General features: G+C 33.5%; 1 protein-coding gene across 1 annotated transcript in view; it reads left to right on the top strand.

Moving 5' to 3' along the window:
• LOC145289786 (forkhead-associated domain-containing protein 1-like) overlaps nt 1-17,392 on the top strand; it is a 129,844-nt gene that overhangs the window by 14,576 nt on the left and 97,876 nt on the right. Inside the window, exons 5-10 of the mRNA XM_080136437.1 lie at nt 160-261; nt 1,397-1,570; nt 1,769-1,861; nt 8,071-8,361; nt 14,908-15,147; nt 16,793-16,991. Coding sequence (XP_079992563.1) covers nt 160-261; nt 1,397-1,570; nt 1,769-1,861; nt 8,071-8,361; nt 14,908-15,147; nt 16,793-16,991 — 1,099 coding nt within the window. The remainder of the gene's footprint in view (nt 1-159; nt 262-1,396; nt 1,571-1,768; nt 1,862-8,070; nt 8,362-14,907; nt 15,148-16,792; nt 16,992-17,392) is intronic.

Below are 17,392 nucleotides of genomic sequence, written 5' to 3'. Positions count from 1 at the left end.
AGGGATACAGTTACGAGACTCAGCATTCCTATCCTGTCGTGGTTAATCACCTGAAAAGGGCCAGAGGATGAATTGGCTGAAACGTGGTGACACACCAACAACTATGAAGATGAGGATAACAGTCTGCAAATAGATAAATGGAATACTTTTACTTTACAGGATGAAAAGATTGCATCGCTTACTAATGAAGTGAATCACTTGAAATCATTGGAAGAAGAATTGCAACAAGAGCAAGAACGACGCAGTCAACTGGAGGAAAAGGTGAGAAAATTCAATTTCAGCAAAAATCTTTGCAAATGAGATCCTTGACTTGCTGGAGGAATCTCTGGTGATTTTCTGTCCACTGGTACTTCACTTCTTTTTTTAGGAGATCTCTTAAAGGTTCTGTGAGACCTGACAGGTGTGGATTGAAAGGTGCCATATATGTGATTATTCCCAGCATCCTCTGCATGTCAGTGGTGTTCAATGAACTAGGTAACATTTTTATTTCTGTTACCTTGCTGGGATCAGGGTGCATACCATTCTGGTCGTAGATTGCACCAAAAAATGAATTTGTTTCTCATTGATGGCATACTTTCCGCGGTTGAAACAAAGTCCTTCCTTCTGTGCAATTTTCATTAAGTTGTGACCGTTTTTTTCATGCTCTTCTTGGGTTTTTCCAAAAACAATGACATCATCGATTAGCCCTAGAGTTCCAGAACACTTTTCCAGGATCATGTCCATCTTCTGGATAAACACATCCTGAGACATCACCAGACCAAAAGGCATCTGTTGGAAACAAAATCTTCCAAAAGGGGAGTTGACGGTAGTCACCAGTTGTGAGGCTGCATCGAGCTTGATGGACCAATATCCATTTTTGGCATCCAATTTATAAAAATATTTGGCACCAGAGAGTTTATGTGCAAGTTCTTCCATTGTAGGAGTCTTGTAATGGCATCTTATGATAGCCTTGTTTAAATCTTTCATATCTAAACACAGGCGGTTTTTTCAGAAGAATAAAAAATGGAGCTCATATCATGACTCCTGTAACTGCATCTCATGCGTTGCCGTCCTTCCTTCCATAAAAATGATCTTATTTCATGGTCGCAACTCTAGGAGGTCCACCCTCTCAGGCTTTGCCTTCTCTCTTTGAGAAAGGGTTAGTTTTTTGCTAATCGCCTGAGGCGCCCTCACCTTTTTACAGGTCAGAGTGCCCCTCTTCTCGGGTGCAGACTTCTCAATCCCATTTTCCGACCCTGGTGTCACAGTTCTTGCAGTGGAAGAGAACTAAATACCTTAATTCTTGCATTTCACCACTTTCTGTTGAACAAATTCTTAGCCGAAACGACAATTCTCAGACATGATGCCGTTATATTAAAAACACTAATTTTTTTTTTCTTCTGTATCTTCAATCTAGTTGAAACAGATGCAGTCCGTGCAATCTGATATTTCAAATGATCAACTGAAATCAAAAATCGATGACAAAACAAATCAATTGATCAGCCTTCAATCGGAATTTGACAAAGTGAATAAAGACAAGAATATCACAATCGGACTTGTTACACAGATGCAAAAAGATTTATCCAATAAGGTAAGACATTAATTATTGACATTTTTTCGTCAGTCTTCTGAACATGTCAACATATCTAATCTTTTCCAAACTAAATAACTCAAATAAATTCCAACATGTTTCAATGAAAACAGTTTTATTTTTCAACATAATCCGTTCTTTAGACTCTCAAATCAAAACGAACCTGCTCATTTTAATATTTTCTGCGTTTCTTTGCAGGACTCAACAATCAGCAGATTGACTCGAGAAGTAGAAAATCTAAAGCGAAATGTATGGGAAAAAGAATCCAGTGTGGAATTATTGACGACCAAAGTAAAATTTATTTATTTTTTAAAACCAAAGTTTTTTTTATTTTTCTCGTACTGTCTCATGACACAGAACTCTTCCTTGATAACCAATTTTATCTTATTTGAGATCATTTCCTTTTTATAAACATAAATAACAAAAATATAGATGTCAGTATTTTGTTTACTTTGGTACCAAAAAATGGTACTAGTACCAAAATATTAATTTTTATAAATTTCCATACTGCAGAATAGCATATCGACATTTCAAAATATGTTTATATTTTATATTTTTACGTGTTTTAAAAGGGTCATATGGTTGAAAGGCTTAAAACCCGACTTTTCGTTTCGTTAAAAACAACTCACTTTGAGTTTTTACACAAATATTACATTCAAGGGCATGTATTATTAAAGATTACCAATTAAACTTTCGAAATTATATTGCAAAAAAGTTGCAGAGTTTTAAAAATAGGGGAGGCAAAAATTCAAGTAAAGATTCCCAAGCAACGCTTGCTTAATACCTAAGTATATCAAGTGAGTCGAAACTTAACCCAGGCAACGCCAGTCCTTGCTAATGCCTATCTTCCTTTCTTTCTCATATAGATAGATAGATAGATAGATAGATAGATAGATAAGTGTGTGTGTGTGTGTGTGTGTGTGTGTGTGTGTGTGTGTGTGTGTGTATTCGCTTCAATATTATACATTTACTACATATGTTAGTATTTGATACTTAAGTTTTAATGGCTCTATCGTGAAACTGTCCGACACAATCAAGCCATCTCTAATCAATTCATCATAATGCCAATATATATTAAATAATCTTAAATATTGAAAGGTTTTTATAAACATAAATAACAAACATATATACGTCAGTCGTGAGACTGTATAGCTCCCCCTGAAAACATAAAAAGGCGCTAAAAGCTTATCTGAGCCAATTTTTTCATATCGTATAAAGTATAAAGTTAAATCACCAAAACGGTGAAAATTCAAAAACCATTTGTCTGATCAGTTTGAAATGTTGCATGATGGTTACTTTTATCAATGATCCATACATTAAATTTGGAAAACTCGAAAGTTCAAATTCTGTAATAATTTTGATCATGACTGAACTTTTTAAGGTCAAGATCATATAAGATGTGAGACTTTATTAGTTACAATAGGGGCCAAGTAACGAGTCTCTAGGATAAACAAAACCAAAGTTATCACCAAAAGTGTAACTTTCACCTTTTTCTACAATCATGACCATGACCTACTCACCCGGCCAATGTGAATGTCTTAAATATTTTACTTGATAAATTTCAGTGGATCAAAATGCAATATATAAATCCATGTTAACAAAAATATATAATATGGGGTTACAAAAACAAAAGCATCGTTTATGCAATTGAAAAGCATTCAAACGAGATCATTCTTGATCGTTAATTATTTATTGTTTTAATTTTTGAAACAAAGTGTAAGCATGCAGTTTAGTGTTTAAAACATGTTTAGAAATTAAAATAGGTTCTGATAATTCTCTTGAAATTTATAAATTATTTATTTACGTTAAAAACAAAGGGACATAATTCTTAAAATTACGTCCCTTTTAAAATTTTTAATTACATAAGCGGTCAACCTGTTGATTATTTTTAGTTTCAATTTCAATCAGCCTGTTAGCAGTCAGCCTGTAAATGTGGCATACGAAGCCATATTTATGAGTGGCCCGCACCGTGAACATGATATTTTATCTAGATATCCCAAAATTAAATCAGTTCTAAGTTAAATCATGATCAATATTTTTTAAGCTTAGTAATAATTGATCAAGCGATGTGAATGCTAGGAAACTGCTGACCCCAATAAAGAATTTGAAATAAAAGCAGGTGATAGCCATGATTGCATTGCAACTTTCAACCGTTATCTGGAGCAACAACAAGTCTTTAGAGATTTACAGTACTCTCTACTCCTTTCAATAATCATTGCAAATCACATTGCGTTCTCGCAACAGCCGTTTATCATGAATAGAAGTCGTTGTTGTTAATAGAAGTCGTACATTTCCTTTGGAATTTAGATAAAAATAAGAAATTGCAGGATTCCCATACTCTCCATGCTTTTCCAGTAGAGGTCTGGATCGTGCTTTTTATCCTCCCAGACCCTTTGCAATGATTTTTGTGACACAAGTTAATGTAACTAAGAGAAAGCAAATTCAATATCCGATTTGCTTTGTTGTCAGAGAAATGAGAAAAGAGGCCGATTCTAGATTTTTTCCTCTTCTTTCCCATGTAAATCACCTAATTTGATTTGCTAACTCACTCAGTAACATTTTAAAACTCATTTGCTATTTTTTGCACATGCATACTGTGACTCCAGAAAGGGCAATCACATATTATTTTTCACTTGTACCTGTCTGGCACAAGGTTGCCAGCTCTGAGCAACGTCTGCTTTGTGTAATCGTTGTACAACATGTAAATCACATAATTTGATTTGCCAAGTTACTCAGCATTTTCACAATATTTTTGCAAACATCCCATCATAAAATAAATGACTGAAATTTTTATAATGATTTTTTTCTTTTTACAAAAACTATTTCACTCTTTCGGTCTCTTATTATTATTTCTAAATATCTATAAAAGACACTGTGTGTGCGAGTTCGTTCTCTATGGATTCGAAAACGACTGGACAGATTTTTTAAAAATTCACAAAATGTACTTTGTGTCTTGCAGTGTTCTTAGATAGGCTTTGTATCAAAATGCTTTTAGTAAAGATCAAAAGTCGATCATCCAAAAAATTCGATCAAAAAAACTGTCCAATTTTGACTAAAGTTAACATTCTTCTACAATGTAACATCACAATTGCATTTTAAAAGTTTTATCATCACACAAGCAGAAAAACGTATTGTATAAAATCAACAGTAATTTTTTATGAGACACAGGCGCATTCGAAATTAATGCTTCTGTTTAAAGCACAATTGAACCATGATACTTATCTTTTGCATTTTAAACTTTAATTCAAACCATTATATAAACATATCTTTGTTTAAATCAACCACATGTTCTCTACGGTGCAATGTAGGCGACAATGTATTGTGGACTAAGTCACCGCTAAAAGACATGTGAAGCTTCCTTCTGATGCACTGTCGTGGGTCCCCGACTAGAGCAGACAATCGATCGATTTGATTGAAAAATGGTCGATTACAGTGGTTTCGATTGCAATAAAAGTATTGGAAGTGTGGGACATTCGTTGATCCTCATTTAATCCCGGGCAACGTCGAGTATCCCCGCCAGATAGCCTCCTATTCTAATAGTTTCTTCACCCAAACGATAAACTTTCGAATTCCCTCCCTGCTTTCTGCTCGCCTGTCTATACTAAAATGGAAGTTTAAGTGTAAAGTGAACTGACATCTCGCTGCTCAACTCCCTAGTTAGGTTATCTCTGTAGACATGGTCCCTAATTCACACAGCCATTACGTTTCAATGGCAATTTGTCGTGTTTGAAATGAATATGAGTTAAAAACAAACATATTAAGATTTAAAGGTTCGAAAGACCAAACGAGTGTGAAATTGTTTTTTAATAAAATAAATATTGCTATTTATTAAAAATAAAATTGAATTGTTTTTTTCTTTCAAATTTTCGAGTAGTAAAATATACCTTTTTCAATAAATTGGACAGTTGCTCTTTTGTTTTACTTAAGTGTTGAGTCATTATATTGAACAAAGATGGCAGTAGTAAATCAAATCGGCAAAGAGTCAATGCAGTCACGAGCTCGAGTGTTGAGTAATTCTTAAGAGCAAAGATGGCGTCGAAGAATCAATGTAATCTGTATCAGCAGTGGCTCAGTCGTTTCCAGACAGAGACTGATAGCGAACTGACTTACATATTTTTGTAATAAGGTCGGAGGCTTCTCATTGGTTGATTGCCCTAACCGTAATTATAAATAAGATTGTCCAAATGTTGGTAGTCGTACCCTCCATTATAATCAAAAACATTTTAACAGTTTCATTTTGTTTTTTCGTTTTCTTTCTTTATATCCCTCTTATATGCCATGGTGGTGGTAAAGAGGAAGAAAAAGAAGAAAAAAAAAGAACAACTGTCCAATTTCCTGAATATGAATCTTTTATTATTCGAAAATTTGAAAAAAAAAATCAATTTTATTTTTGATAAATAGCAATATTTATTAAAAACAATTGTTACATGATAAGGGCTGTCCCCCGTTCATGTAAGTATAAAAATAGAGAGATTAGTTAAAATGAAAATAAGAGAAAGCAGAAATCGAACCCTGGACATAAGTTTTAAAGAACAATAGGTTTAAATGGAATGTCCAGTAAATTGTTAATTCGGATGAAATAAATAATAAATAAACTATTCAATTGTTAAAAGAATGTGGATAATAAAATATGGGTTAAATAAATTAGATATGTAGGTTGAATTCCTTTGTGGAAACAACACAAGAAAAAATAGGTTATTGGGAAATCAATGTCGGAAACGTGCAAAGTCGCGCATGTTGAAACACGTGAATTTTGCTCACGTGGCTGGGATGCATGGATTTCTCAATATAGGGAGTGAGAGTTAGTTGGTCGGAGAGACAGTCAGGGGAGACGGTCAGTGAGAAAACTCAGAGACAGGCGGACGTCTGAAGCGAGACGTCACTTCAGAAACTAAAATGTGAAACTTTGAATTCTTAATGAGGAAATCACGACCGGTTGTAAAGAAATAAATTCATGTGTTTTGTGATAAAGCTCATCTTTGTGTTTGTGATTTCTACAAAAAGGTAAATTGTATTGTTATTATATGTCTGTGTTATAAAATGACATTACATACACGTCTCGACATCTCATATCCACAATGTGAATCTACATCATATCTACACTAATACTGTCTGAACACTATCTCATCATTCTAAGAGCTTTCTTCATATCGACACGTCTAAGTAATGAACATTTAAAATATAGGAATAGTTATAAACGAACAATCTCTCTTACAACAACATCTCTCTCTAAGATACAACATCATATGTAATAAGACAAGAACTCTCACTAAGACTCATATCTTTACTAATAAGAACTCACGTAACATACGCACACAAGTGGTATCGTCTAATACTAATAATAATAACTATATAACACAATTTCACGCTCATCTGGTCTTTCTAACCGTTACCTCTTAAATTATTATTGAGTGTTTCAAACAGTGAATTCCTTTTTACAAAAAATATTGTTTCATTTTGTGTGTGTGTGTGTGTGTGTGTTTATTTTCTGCATTTTCCAGTCTTTAACACTAATCAAATTAACTTCCAATAATTTAAAATTCTTTTAAAAATCTCATTTAAGATCTGATAATACTATTAATACAATCCATTCTGTTAACAATAATGACAATCTAATATTATTTTTTAAAAAGTACTGGCTGGCAGCCTGACGTTGCCCGGTCGTATAATACACTGATATTTTAATTTATGCAGATTGCATATGTATTATTATAGAATCAATCCTCTACTGATTATTATATATTACGAGGAATAATTTGCCCGGTGGACTAATTCACACACCCCAAAAAATAATAATGATAATGTCGTTCATTAAATTCTATCTGTGTTTGTGTACAATATCACGTCAGCTGACGATGAATGTCCTTGAAAAGTCACTTCTGGTTAATGTTTAGTTGTAAAATATGCAAACGAAGAAATGATTTGCGGCGATTTTAAATGGTACCTTTTCTTTTATCGTAAATTGAACTCATTACTAAGAAAAAAATTAAAATAAAATGGTGAGGTACACCTAGGTTTGAACAGGGGATCATTCAATCTGTAGCCGAATGCTTTACTACTAAGATTTATCTCCAGATTATAATAAATATGTTTTTTAAAAATAAGTGATTTGCTAAGATTTTATTATCTCCCTTGGCCAATGTAACGTAAAATATTCCCATGAAAAATTATTCTTTTTTATCTATAAGAAAGAAAAGCTATTTTTAAGATCGGATTTTTTCGATTTTCGATACTTATCACACGAATTTGTAATACCACACTGCAACTTGTTCCAATAATAAATACTTTTCTGATTATCTCAATGTTTATGGAGGACAGGGAAGGTAACAATGAAATTGCTTGCTTTGTTTTTTTTTTTTTTCAATATTTTAAAAACTCGTGAGTGTAAATAAAATGATTTATTGTGAGATATGAAATTATTACTTCATTTTATTTATTTTTATTTATTTATTTTTTATTTTTATTTTATTTTGTTTATTTATTTTATTTTTTTTTTGCAGATGTCCAAAATGAAGGATGGCATCAAAAGTTTGGAGGAAAATGAGTTACGAGAGAAAGAGCTACAAAATCTGCACCAAAAGTTGAAAATGTCGGAAGCAAAGCAAAAACAGCAGGTTGAATTTGTCGAGTCACAGAACGGAGAAATCAACAAATTGAAACAGACGTTGAGCGAGGAGAGAGATGAGAAACGAAAACTTCAGTCTGATTTGGGTCAGGTGCGTTTTGAGCTCGATGACATCACGCGAGCCGAACGATTGGTTCGCATCGACATGGAACAGATTGCAAAGAAGGTGAGCTTCACATTCTTTTGTAATTTCCGATGAATCATAGACGAAGAACTGAAAAATTAAAGACACATGCCACTCTCTTAATAGAAACAATGTGCTCACCACTGGAACTTTGTTATATGGTATACCTTTTTCCAGTGACATCATTTTTAATGCATTTCTGTGTTCGTTTTTACATCTTTATCATGTAGTAGACTTTCTGTTTTCAATAGTGATCTTAGCCCTTTGAGTGCTAAAACACTTTCTGACGACTTCCATTAAACCTGTCTATTATGAATAGCAAAGCACACTGATTACACGTGCGTGGTCAATATGCATAAATACTCTCATTCCAGTACGTATATATTCTTCCTCAAATCGAGGTTCTACACACTAGAGAAAATCAGACTCTTTTGTGATAGTCAATTTAGACTATATCCACCATTTGATCTAGGTTCAGGCTTATCACGTCCGTCATAACCTCATTGCATTATAAGATTAATTTTGGTTATAAAAGAGAATTCAAACTTAGGTAAAATTGATCTGAGATTATATATATGTCGACAAGATTATATCCTATTTGAGCTACGTAAATTTTTATGAGTTGATATATGTATAAGTAGAAATTTTTTCTTACATCTGCTCGTCTGTGGAACACAATACAATGGTGCTGCTTCTCAGTTGACTATAACATGGTTGCTTTCAAGTTCAACGTAAACAAAGTCTTCATGAGCCGTTCCCTAAATTAAATTAATTCCTATCCAATTTCCACCATCACTGACCATCATGGTATTGTCTCATCTGACACTTATTAACCCTTATTCTTGAGTGGCCTCCAGGTCTTGATAAGCGGTGACTCTTTAGTAAAAAAAACATGTATTCTGGAATACTTAACGTTTTGCTGTAAGTATCACAGATTAATTAACTTGGTTAAAGAACAGATTGTTACTTGAATGTTGTTTCCGGATATGAATTTGGAAAGAGGCAAACGGTGTTTATCAGTAAACTCACATATTATAGTTTATACCTAATATTGTTAGTCCCCCGATTTATCAGAGAGGGACCTATGTTTTCAGTGGCATCCCTGCGCGCATCTGTGTGTCTGTTATTTTGGACAGTTGTCAGATAACCGTCCATTGATTTTTCCTGGAATTTTGCCACAAATTGTATTTCATTAAATAGATGTGCACAGTAAAAAGATTTTTTTGTGAAAATTCCCGTTGAGTTCCCAGGGGCTCAAAAGAGGTCAAAAATGCCCCCAAATGGCCCCAAATGACATATTTTGCCCCATAACTTTTAATCCATCTATTAGATTTTTCTGAAACTTGGCCAAAATGTGGAGCCCATTGTACTTAATATAAATCCAGTACGGGTGACCCTGGCAAAATTCTGGTTCACGTTCCTCTTGGACTTTTTGGGCTAAAAAACATGCCTTTTTGGAGCTCTTTTTTCATATTACTCAAAACCTTGATATGTTTGTCTAAATTCAAATATACATGTTTTAAGGCGTGAAACTGCACCATTTGTCCACTTTCCCTTAGATTCGGCATTCCTAGGAGCTCAAAAGGGGTCACAAATGCCCCAGAATTGCAAACAATGACACTTTTTACCCCATAAGTTTTGCCACATTCATTAGATTTTTCTGAAACTTGGCGAAAATGTGAAGGCAACGTTGACCCTTCACACTTCTCTCATTCATCATTTCTTCACTATTGTGACGTCATCTGACACGCAGCACCAGAAGGGGGGGGGCACACATGCGCGGCTTGTTTGTTTTGAATTCGTAAAACGAAAGAAAAGAAAAATCATTTGCATTTAGAAATGGCAAATAGTAAAAGCCAATATTATTTTTAATTGCTCGTATATCGTTTTTAACAAATAAAATTGCAAGAACTTTTAAAAGCGTATTCAAAAACAGAATAATCCCAAAATTTGTATTTTGTGCATGAAATGAAATCCTTCTTGACTGAGGCAATCTTTAATTTGTTTTGATAGCTGGGTTTCCCACAACTAATAGTTGTAAATAATAATAAAAAAAGCAAACAGCCTTTTGTAATCGGAAATATAGTTATTTTTTTTTTGTAACAAATAATGACAGCAAACATTTTTGTTTAATTGTTCTTATTTTTTTTCATATAATGAAATTTTTAAATACAGTTTTAGAAATAGAATAAGTTATTCATAATCGCCATCATATCGTATGAATCTGAAGATACTATTGTTAGCATTGGGTTCCCCGATACTTTTCTAGTCAAGATTTTATTTCTAGAAAAACTTCAGGTACTTATGGGAGGGATCATGTTAAAGTTGCCAACATCCTAAGTGAAAGTGATTTTTGTGGAACGAACTGGATTCGAACTTGGGACACCCAGATCGTCAGTCTGTGTTGTTAACTACTGAACCTTCGTCATCGCCCTGCCGTCCATAATGAGAAAGAATAGTTCAATATATTTCATTAATAGAAGGTATTATCGCATTATTATTTTTTTATATTGTAACCAGCCTGGGTGCCCGGCATTTCCCGGGTGTTTGAGAGTGTGTGTTGAGCAAAAAAAAAAAAAAAGTGATAATAGGCAGGCTTGAACTCGTACCGCGAAGGAGGAAAAGAATGTGACCCCCCCCCCAAAAAAAAAATGTGACATCTTTGCCGTTGCGTCCATCGCCAAACCGGAATTAAGGCTAGTCAATCAAAAGAGGGAATGACTGAATTCATATTTCGTGTCCAAGTGATTTCTCATATTTTCATTAACCAATGTTTTTCATTGTAGAAATATTGAATCTATATATTAATACAATAGCGTGTGTGTTATTTTGTGTGTGACACATATTTTTTCTTCCGAGTGACTGTCGTTTGTTATGACCTTTTATTTTAAGTAATAAATAATTTTACCAAAAATTCTTTATAAGTCTTGGTTTCGATTTCGATTATAGGTGATGGCACTCAAGTCATCACTTTTTTTTTTAATAATTTTACCAGAAATTCTTCATATATTTAAGTTTTGATTTCGTCCATAGCTGAAGGAACTCAAGTTATATATATATATATATATATATATATATATATATATATATATATATATATATATATATATATATATATATATATAAGGTTTGTTTTCGGTTTCATTCTAGCTGATGCACACAAGTGATATATATATATATATATATATATATATATATATATATATATAATATATATATATATACTAGCATTTCAGCCCGGCGTTGCCCGGGTGTTTGGAGGTGTATGTTGAGCAAAAAAAAAAAAAAAAAAAGAGCGGTCAATTTTTTAAAACTTTGACTCCTATTATGACCCCTTAACATTTATTGTTTTGGGCTCAAATCAAGTTATTAAGTTAGATCCATGTCCAAGGAACCTATATCTAAAATTTCAAGTGTTTAGACCCGAAATTGTCGGAGGAGTTTGGTAGAGTTCTTGAACTTTGACCTCTTAACAGCCAAATTTCTGTCCGCAAACGGATCACAAAGATTTTTCCAAATCTCAGTACCCTGTATATCAAATTTCGAGTCTGTAGACTTAAAATTGACAGAGTTATTGCGTAGGGAAATGTACACACACAGATACATAGACAGACAGATACACAGACAGACAGATACACAGACACGTTCACTTTCATAGATATATAGATAGATAGATTTGATATCACAACTTTATATATAATATAATATAATATATATATTATATATAAGAATCAATAGAAAATTGACTATAATAATATATACGTAATCTGCATGAATTAAAATATCATATTTAAGCATATTTTATGATCGGGCTACGCCGGACGTCCCTGCTAGCTTAGATTAATACTTTTGTAGTTTTAACAAAAGAGCTAGAATAATATCAAGGCGTCTCCATTTACGCTGAACATCCACACAATGCCAACATTAATATATTACATATGAAAGAGTCTGCTGTGGAATTTCCATAGGCTTTGCTAGTAGCTACAATCATAACACTTACACAAAATAAACATATATTAAAACATCTATAATATATATTTACAAAAATAAAAGTATAATACCTACGATAATAATATTTACAAAAATAAGGTATAATACTTACAAAACGTAAACATATAATCATAAGTAGTTTTGATAAATTAATAAAAGCGCATAATGCCCACAATAATAATAACATCTACTAATAAAAGGTATAATACCTATAATTATAACACTTGTAACAAATGTTGCATAAGAAGGGCTGTCCCCTTTTCATGTAAGTAAGAAGGCAGACTAGATAAGTGAAAATAATATTAGGAAAAGGATAGAATCGAACCCTGTATGCAAGTGTTTTTTTTGTTTTTTTACATGGTAGTCACCACTTATCAAGGGTTATTGCGTGTACAGTAATCAATGGGATAATATCGTAGTAATCGTTAGTAATGGAGATTTGATAAATTGTCTTACTTAAGGGGGCGGTTTATCAGGAATTTGTTTATGTTGGACTTGAAGACATCCAAGTTGTCGTCAGGTGGGAAGCAGGCAAACGGAACAAATTTCCACAGGCGTGTACTTCTAAGAAAGAAGCTTTGTTCATGGAAACAGAATCTCATTTTATATTTATACTAAAAGTATTGACGCATCTTTTAAAAGAGACAGGAAGTTATATTTTGGAGAAATAAGTTTTCTACCTCCCCTGTTCATGAATCATTTGAAGTATGGCAAAATTAATATTTTCAGAAGCAAAGCCAGGCAAGACAAAACATGAAAAGTAAGAGAAAAAGAAAACAGGAAAAGACAAAGCAAGAGAGGACGGAAGAAAAAATAAAGAAAATTGTACAAAATCGATAGCAATTTGACCTTTTCTTATAAAAATGAATTTTGCTAAAAAGCAGGGAACAAAAGTATGATCGTATATGTAGGCAGCAGGTCTAGATAAATTAATAAAAATTATAAATATATAAATTACACATTTCTTCAATAACGAATTTGCATCTCTCTCAGTTCTGTTATAAATGTCTCTCTCAGTATATAAGTGTTAAAAGATAATCGATAATTGAAATCTTAGGAACACAGTTGGTTGTTAATTCTTTTAGAAATAAATAAATATTATTTATGTCAAAGTTAGTGTGATTGTCCATTCTTTTAGAAATAACTGAGTATTAAATATGTCAGTTAAGAGAATGGACAATGCGAGTTTATAAATTAAAAATAGGTTAAATGATACAAATTAATTTATGTATTTTTGTTCATGAGAGGTGTTGGATACATGTGCAAAAGGCACGGATAAATTGAAACGTGATAAAGTCACATTGTTTAACAGCACACCTCTGACGTTACGAACAAAGGAGATTCTCAACATATTGAGATGGGGTTCGAAGTTAGGAGAATCAGAGAATCACAGTCACAGTGATAAAGTCATTTAGAGACGAGAATTGGACAGCGACTTAGTGGAGCTGATCCCCTTAGAGGCGAAGAGGGAGAAGAGTAGACTATGTAGTCATACAAACTTGAATTCCTGAGTCATCAATCAGCCGGCTGATGAATAAAGAAATCACCATCTATATTTTGTAACTGTTTGTCTTCGTGTCGTCGTTCCACCAACTGAAAGGTAAATGTGTTTTGATCATCATCTTAAATGAAGACTGTATAACCCCCTCCAAGTATTAATTGTCTGTCCCTTCCTTCATTATAAGTGAAGTATCTCCCCTCTGATGTAAAGAACTGTATTACACATTCCTTCAATAATGAATTTGCATCTCTCTCAGTTCTGTTATAAATGTTTCTCTCAGTATATAAATGCCATTATCATCATTGTTTTGAGTCCCCGTTATAAGTTGTTCCAATATGAACTCCCCGACAACACAATAAAACTTGCATTTAAATATGTGTGTATTAATCTTTAAGGGGATTAAAAGTATGCACAAATCTACAATTTACCAACGTTGAACTAATGAGTCATGGTTCATTTAGTTTAATAATAATAGTAAACATTTGAGTTGCGACGACTAAGTAGATTGAGCAAGAGTCGTAGATGTTTGAAGTTCACTTTCTCTAACAAATTGCTTTCTGCCAGATTAAGAGTTGAATTGGTTAAATAAGATTTTCGGACACGTATGCATCCTCCAACTGTCATGCCCCTTCAGGCATCTTGAGATTATGCTGTCCTTTCAGGACGATAATTACACTTATGACTAATCCTGTCTTTCTAAGTGGTGTGAGGCGATCGAACGCTCAACATCAAAGTTCCTGCAACACTGGCCACTGAAGCTAACAATTCATAATTGTATCTTCTGGACAAATTCGAATGATTTATTTTATATTTAACACAATTCCGGTGTTTGTCATCTTCCTTTACGCCATTGTGATTTAATCTTTATTTATTTGTCTCCTCACACGGTTTTTAATACAGAAAAAATTCAACTCTCTAGATTGCTTCACTCTAGAAAGGATCTAATACAGTAAAAATGAAGTATAGTGCCAAAACAGATGTTACACTTTGCTTATTTTGTGTCTAACAAGATGTAAGACTTCGTCGGCTCTTATGATAAAAGCATACAATTCTTCATTTTTATTCGAAAGAAATATGTTGTTCTTTTACTTTGGCAGATGGAGCGTTTCCATAACCGTGTTCTGCAGGTTGCATTTTCTCTGCCTGGCAAAAGTTCACCACAAAAGGAAATAAATGACGATGAACTGATCGAGATTCTTCAGAAAATGGCACAGACTGAAAATAAGGTGAACGAAATGGTAAAAATGACGGAAGTTAAAATTCAAGAAGTTGAACAAAGAAACGAGGAATTGATTAAGAAATCAAACCAGCTCAACTCACCAGTTTCACAATTGTTGGTAAGTTTATAGGAATGAATCTTTGTATTAAATACATTCTTATAGTTATGATTCTGAATTTCTGAGATGCTGATTGGTTCTTTGTATTACTTGGATTCTTTAGGCTTCTATTGTCATCATCATCGACAAGGACGCGTGGCATAGCGGTTAGAGTACTTGGAAAAAGTCAATTGTAAAAGTGGCATTCTTCTGAAGATTGGCAGTTCGATTTTCACCGTGAACCACTGCAAAATACAATTGCAAATTATTTAAGATTTCTACCCAGTCATGGCTGATGGAGCAAAAGCATGCTACTCTTGTGAATTAAATGAAGGTCCAGTTTGAAATTCCATGCAGATTCCTGAGTTCTACAGAAAGATTCCTGAGTTCAACAAGATACACCTGAAGAAGTTTGGAGGTTACATCGACCGAAAATTTGTGAAAATGACACTCAATATGAGAACAGTAGTCCGTTGAATCCAAATATTATTATTTAAAAAAAGTTAATAATGAGAACAAAAGCTTTGGGTAATTTTAGGAGATGAATATTAAAACATTTCAGAACACATGCAGAAAACTTGAGGAAGGAGAATGCTGGCTGAACATGTTGTCGATGAATGCTGGGAAGTAGGAGAAGAATAACGATATTATTATGTCAGCACCCAGTTCAAAAAGGAAACTTGTTTTACCAGCAATGGTTTGTAAAGGTTCACCAGCAGATCACTACATGTAGCAATCTGATTGGTTCAAAATTGACCAAATTTAACTCGGTACCCACTTTTTAGCACAGGAAAAATAGTCTGTTACTTATTATTATTATTATTATTATTATTATTATTATTATTATTTTTATTATTATCATCATCATCATCATCATCATCATCATCAACAACAATAGCAGCAGCAGCAGCAATAATAATAATAATAATAATAGAAGAAGAAACTGTATTTGTTGTGATGGGGAGTGTGACAAAAGGATTTGACAAGTGGATTGAGAAAATTGGGATCTATTGCAATACTGAAGTGTTTTAGTTAGAAGATTGCTTTGCTGAGAACTGCCAGAATCTTACAGGAAGTACTGGAGGTCTTAGAAAAGAAGATGCTGATAACCTGTGGTCATTCGTTATGATCTGCCTATCAGCATAAAATCGGCAATAACAACAGTCAGACACAAAATCTGATAACAAAAATAATAATTGCCAATAATTGATAATAATTGATAATAATATTGAAACTGAAACTGCAATGAATCTTAAAAACTGTGTTCTCTCTTTCCTCTTCCGTAAAGGCATAAACTTTGGCTAATAACACCCAAAATAGGTATAAAGGGTTAAGAAGGATGAAAGAACCAAGGAAAGAAAGCATTAACCAAACCTCAATTGGATGACTGCAAAGAGTACTGGGACACTGGATGGTTTATTGTCACTCAAAGTTCAGTGAAGACCAAGGGTCGTTGCTAGCACGGAGTCAATGGCAAGCAGCTGTTGTGATAACCCAGTCATTTGCAAAGGTTATTGAAAGAGAGTACTGGAAATCTGGCGAGACTTCTTGTTTTCCAGACTTCAAGGAACACCACCGAACAATCTCTGGTGTTGGCCCGTGTGAGAACTCCTAGTGAGTACAAATAATAATTGTATTTACATTTATATCTTTTTTTTTTTTTCAGGCAAGACTTGATTCCAATGGTTTACGTTGTGACACCTTAAAGAAAGAAATGGAATTATTTGAGTCTGTTAGTGTCGAGGAACCATTTGTTTGGCTGAAGAAATGTTTTCTGAAACTGCTCAAAACCGAACTAAACTGGCAGCAAAAAATTGAAAAATCTTTAGAGAAATGTGGAATCAATATAAAGGTCTCAACGAGTGGTGAGTATATTGTGCCGTTCTTGGCTACATACTGTGTATGTTGGTGACACTACGTCTTTGGAAAGTGCTACAACACTAACAATTAAATATGTAGTTGAATTGACGAATGTAAAGATGAATCAAAATATAAATGAATCACTAGGCAGTATATGTTAAGTCAACAACAGGATTTGGGGAATAAGATGAGAAAACATGAATTAACGAAAACAATATATTTATATCAACAATTTTACAGAAATGTAGAATATACGAAGCCTGTGAAAAAAGTATCCGACCTTAGGCTAGAAAAGGATCCCGTTTTGAGAGACGAGAAGAGCTAATGCGGAACGCAACGGCGGAGATGAACACCATTCCAAAAGAAGACGTCCAGATGTGTTTCCAGCAGTGAAAGGATGAGCTAA

The sequence above is a fragment of the Euprymna scolopes genome, chromosome 2 (genome assembly GCF_053919585.1).
Source record: "Euprymna scolopes isolate OS-2025 chromosome 2, ASM5391958v1, whole genome shotgun sequence".
NCBI lineage: Eukaryota > Metazoa > Mollusca > Cephalopoda > Sepiida > Sepiolidae > Euprymna > Euprymna scolopes.
The sequence above is the reverse complement of the archived record's forward strand: the minus strand, read 5'-3'. Positions and strand labels throughout refer to the sequence as shown.